Here is a 4,890-nt window from a genome sequence, read left to right on the forward strand (position 1 = left end):
CGGCAGGTAACCTAGTTACCTAGTGGTTAGAGCGTTGGACTAGTAACCAAAAGGTTGCTAGATCGAATCTCTCTCTCTCTGTATCTCCATCTGTACTGCCCCTGAACGAGGCAGTTAAACCCACTTGTTCCCAGGCCGTCATTGAATATAAGAATGTGTTTTTAACTGACTTGCCGAGTTAAATAAAAGATACCATGTAAATATAAATGGTGGGTTTAAGTATACAAAATATTAAGAACACATTCTCTGTCCATGACACAGACTGACCAGGTAAATCCAGGTGAAGGCTATGATCCCTTGTTGACGTCACCTGTTAAATCCACTTCAATCACTGTAGAAGAAGGGGAGGAGACATGTAGATGAAGGGGAGGAGACATGTAGATGAAGGGGAGGAGACATGTAGATGAAGGGGAGGAGACATGTAGATGAAGGGGAGGAGACATGTAGATGAAGAATGGGAGGAGACCTGGTTAAAGACGGATTTTTAAGCCTTGAGACAATTGAGACGTGTATGTGTGTCATTCAGAGGGTGAATGAGCAAAACAAAATATATTGAAGTGCCTTTGAACGGGGTTTGGTGGTAGGTGCCAGGTGCACCGGGTTGAGTCAAGAACTGCAACGCTGCTGGGTTTTTCACTCTCCGCATTTTCCCGTGTGAATCAAGAATGGTCCACCACCAAAATGTCATCCAGCCAACTAGACAACTGTGGGAAGCATTGGAGTCTACACCTTGTAGAGTCAACATGGGCCAGCATCCCTGTGGAACGCTTTCAACACCTTGTAGAGTCAACATGGGCCAGCATCCCTATGGAACCCTTTCAACACCTTGTAGAGTCAACACGGGCCAGCATCCCTATGGAACGCTTTCAACACCTTGTAGAGTCAACACGGGCCAGCATCCCTGTGGAACCCTTTCAACACCTTGTAGAGTCAACATGGGCCAGCATCCCTGTGGAACACTTTCTACACCTTGTAGAGTCAACACGGGCCAGCATCCCTATGGAACGCTTTCAACACCTTGTAGAGTCAACATGGGCCAGCATCCCTGTGGAACCCTTTCTACACCTTGTAGAGTCAACATGGGCCAGCATCCCTATGGAACCCTTTCAACACCTTGTAGAGTCAACACGGGCCAGCATCCCTATGGAACGCTTTCAACACCTTGTAGAGTCAACACGGGCCAGCATCCCTGTGGAACCCTTTCAACACCTTGTAGAGTCAACATGGGCCAGCATCCCTGTGGAACACTTTCTACACCTTGTAGAGTCAACACGGGCCAGCATCCCTATGGAACGCTTTCAACACCTTGTAGAGTCAACATGGGCCAGCATCCCTGTGGAACCCTTTCTACACCTTGTAGAGTCAACATGGGCCAGCATCCCTGTGGAACGCTTTCAACACCTTGTAGAGGCAACATGGGCCAGCATCCCTGTGGAACACTTTCACCACCTTGTAGAGTCAACATGGGCCAGCATCCCTGTGGAACGCTTTCACCACCTTGTAGAGTCAACATGGGCCAGCATCCCTGTGGAACGCTTTCAACACCTTGTAGAGTCAACATGGGCCAGCATCCCTGTGGAACGCTTTAGACACCTTGTAGAGTCAACACGGGCCAGCATCCCTGTGGAACGCTTTCAACACCTTGTAGAGTCAACATGGGCCAGCATCCCTGTGGAACGCTTTAGACACCTTGTAGAGTCAACATGGGCCAGCATCCCTGTGGAACGCTTTCAACACCTTGTAGAGTCAACATGGGCCAGCATCCCTGTGGAACGCTTTAGACACCTTGTAGAGTCAACACGGGCCAGCATCCCTGTGGAACGCTTTCAACACCTTGTAGAGTCAACATGGGCCAGCATCCCTGTGGAACGCTTTAGACACCTTGTAGAGTCAACATGGGCCAGCATCCCTGTGGAACGCTTTCAACACCTTGTAGAGTCAACATGGGCCAGCATCCCTGTGGAACGCTTTCAACACCTTGTAGAGTCAACACGGGCCAGCATCCCTGTGGAACCCTTTCAACACCTTGTAGAGTCAACATGGGCCAGCATCCCTGTGGAACTCTTTCTACACCTTGTAGAGTCAACATGGGCCAGCATCCCTGTGGAACTCTTTCAACACCTTGTAGAGTCCACATGGACCAGCATCCCTGTGGAACGCTTTAGACACCTTGTAGAGTCAACACGGGCCAGCATCCCTGTGGAACGCTTTCACCACCTTGTAGAGTCAACATGGGCCAGCATCCCTGTGGAACGCTTTAGACACCTTGTAGAGTCAACATGGGCCAGCATCCCTGTGGAACGCTTTCAACACCTTGTAGAGTCAACATGGGCCAGCATCCCTGTGGAACCCTTTCAACACCTTGTAGAGTCAACATGGGCCAGCATCCCTGTGGAACTCTTTCTACACCTTGTAGAGTCAACATGGGCCAGCATCCCTGTGGAACTCTTTCAACACCTTGTAGAGTCCACATGGACCAGCATCCCTGTGGAACGCTTTAGACACCTTGTAGAGTCAACACGGGCCAGCATCCCTGTGGAACGCTTTCACCACCTTGTAGAGTCAACATGGGCCAGCATCCCTGTGGAACGCTTTAGACACCTTGTAGAGTCAACATGGGCCAGCATCCCTGTGGAACGCTTTCAACACCTTGTAGAGTCAACATGGGCCAGCATCCCTGTGGAACGCTTTCAACACCTTGTAGAGTCAACATGGGCCAGCATCCCTGTGGAACCCTTTCAACACCTTGTAGAGTCAACATGGGCCAGCATCCCTGTGGAACGCTTTCAACACCTTGTAGAGTCCACATGGACCAGCATCCCTGTGGAACGCTTTCAACACCTTGTAGAGTCAACATGGACCAGCATCCCTGTGGAACGCTTTCAACACCTTGTAGAGTCCATGCCTCCGACGAATTGAAGCTGTTCTGAGGGCAAAACTCAAGGTTAGGAAGGTGTTTTTAATGTTGTGTACCCTCAGCGTAGATGGGTATGTTATGTGAATATGCAGGGTTAAAGGTTAGGAAGGTGTTTTTAATGTTGTGTACCCTCAGCGTAGATGGGTATGTTATGTGAATATGCAGGGTTAAATTGTGATGTTAGCCTGTGTGAATGGTAACATATGGTTAGTCTGCTGTGGGGGATTCTCATACCTGGGTGACTGCCTTCTCTACCTCTCTCTCTCTCATACCTGGGTGACTGCCTTCTCTACCTCTCTCTCTCTCATACCTGGGTGACTGCCTTCTCTACCTCTCTCTCTCATACCTGGGTGACTGCCTTCTCTACCTCTCTCTCTCATACCTGGGTGACTGCCTTCTCTACCTCTCTCTCTCATACCTGGGTGACTGCCTTCTCTACCTCTCTCTCATACCTGGGTGACTGCCTTCTCTACCTCTCTCTCTCTCATACCTGGGTCACTGCCTTCTCTACCTCTCTCTCTCATACCTGGGTGACTGCCTTCTCTACCTCTCTCTCTCATACCTGGGTGACTGCCTTCTCTACCTCTCTCTCTCTCTGAGATTATCTCCCTCCATCCCACTGCCTCTCTCTCTCATACCTGGGTGACTGCCTTCTCTACCTCTCTCTCTCATACCTGGGTGACTGCCTTCTCTACCTCTCTCTCTCATACCTGGGTGACTGCCTTCTCTACCTCTCTCTCTCATACCTGGGTGACTGCCTTCTCTACCTCTCTCTCTCTCTGAGATTATCTCCCTCCATCCCACTGCCTCTCTCTCTCCATCCCTCTCTCCATCCCCCTCTCCATCCCGGCCACAGCAGCAGCAGCAGCCCTGCCATCTGCTCTGAGCGCCCTGTGTGAACCTCTCCTTCTCTCTTTCTCTCCAACCCTATATTCCTCTCTCCCATCCCTCTATTGTCTCTCCCTCTCTCTCTCCCATCCCTCTATTGTCTCTCCCCTCTCTCTCTCTCTCTCTCTCTCCACACATCCATCTCTCTCCATCTCTCTCTCTCTGTGTCATTCTGCTCAAATTGGTCTGACTGACACGACCACGTTAGGGCCTGAGGAACACACGACCACGTTAGGGCCTGAGGAACACACGACCACGTTAGGGCCAGAGGAACACACGACCATGTTAGGACCTGAAGAACACACGACCACGTTAGGGCCTGAGGAACACACAACCACGTTAGGGCCTGAGGAACACACAACCATGTTAGGGCCTGAGGAACACACGACCATGTTAGGACCTGAGGAACACACTACCATATTAGGGCCTGAGGAACACACATCCATGTTAGGGCCTGAGGAACACACGACCATATTAGGACCTGAGGAACACACGACCATGTTAGGACCTGAAGAACACATGACCATATTAGGGCCTGAGGAACACACGACCATGTTAGGACCTGAAGAACACACGACCATATTAGGGCCAAGGCCATACACCTCTTTAGGATGACTGAATAACGTAGTGTGTGTGTGTGTGTGTGTGTGTGTGTGTGTGTGTGTGTGTGTGTGTGTGTGTGTGTGTGTGTGTGTGTGTGTGTGTGATGGGAAACAGTGCCCTGTGACATAACAGGGATAAATCCCTGTGAGTTCACTCTGCACCTGAGTCCACCACACACCTGTGCAGGCAGCGAAGGGGGCGGGGGAGGAGTATACCTGGGCTAAACTCATTACTGAAACATTCAGCTTCCTCCCTCTTTTTCCCTCCCCTCTATTTCCCTTCCGTCCCAACGGCATCCCTTACTTCTATACAATAGTCTAACCACTAACAGATAGGTTAACTGTCTGGTATCTAGGGGGGGGTTATATAGTCTAACCACTAACAGGTAGGTTAACTGTCTGGTATCTGGGGGTTATATAGTCTAACCACTAACAGATAGGTTAACTGTCTGGTATCTAGGGGGGTTATATAGTCTAACCACT

The 4,890-nt window shown here is 50.3% G+C and overlaps 1 protein-coding gene across 1 annotated transcript in view; it reads right to left on the reverse strand.

Annotated features, from left to right (window-relative positions):
• LOC135567775 (uncharacterized) overlaps positions 1–4,638 on the reverse strand; it is a 20,009-nt gene extending 15,371 nt beyond the window's left edge. Inside the window, exons 1-2 of the mRNA XM_065014998.1 lie at positions 4,587–4,638; positions 3,997–4,124 (exon numbers count right to left, since the gene is read on the reverse strand). Coding sequence (XP_064871070.1) covers positions 3,997–4,124; positions 4,587–4,638 — 180 coding nt within the window. The remainder of the gene's footprint in view (positions 1–3,996; positions 4,125–4,586) is intronic.
• Between the last annotated feature and the right edge of the window lie 252 nt (positions 4,639–4,890).

Source organism: Oncorhynchus nerka, unplaced genomic scaffold (assembly GCF_034236695.1).
Source record: "Oncorhynchus nerka isolate Pitt River unplaced genomic scaffold, Oner_Uvic_2.0 unplaced_scaffold_1812, whole genome shotgun sequence".
Lineage (NCBI taxonomy): Eukaryota > Metazoa > Chordata > Actinopteri > Salmoniformes > Salmonidae > Oncorhynchus > Oncorhynchus nerka.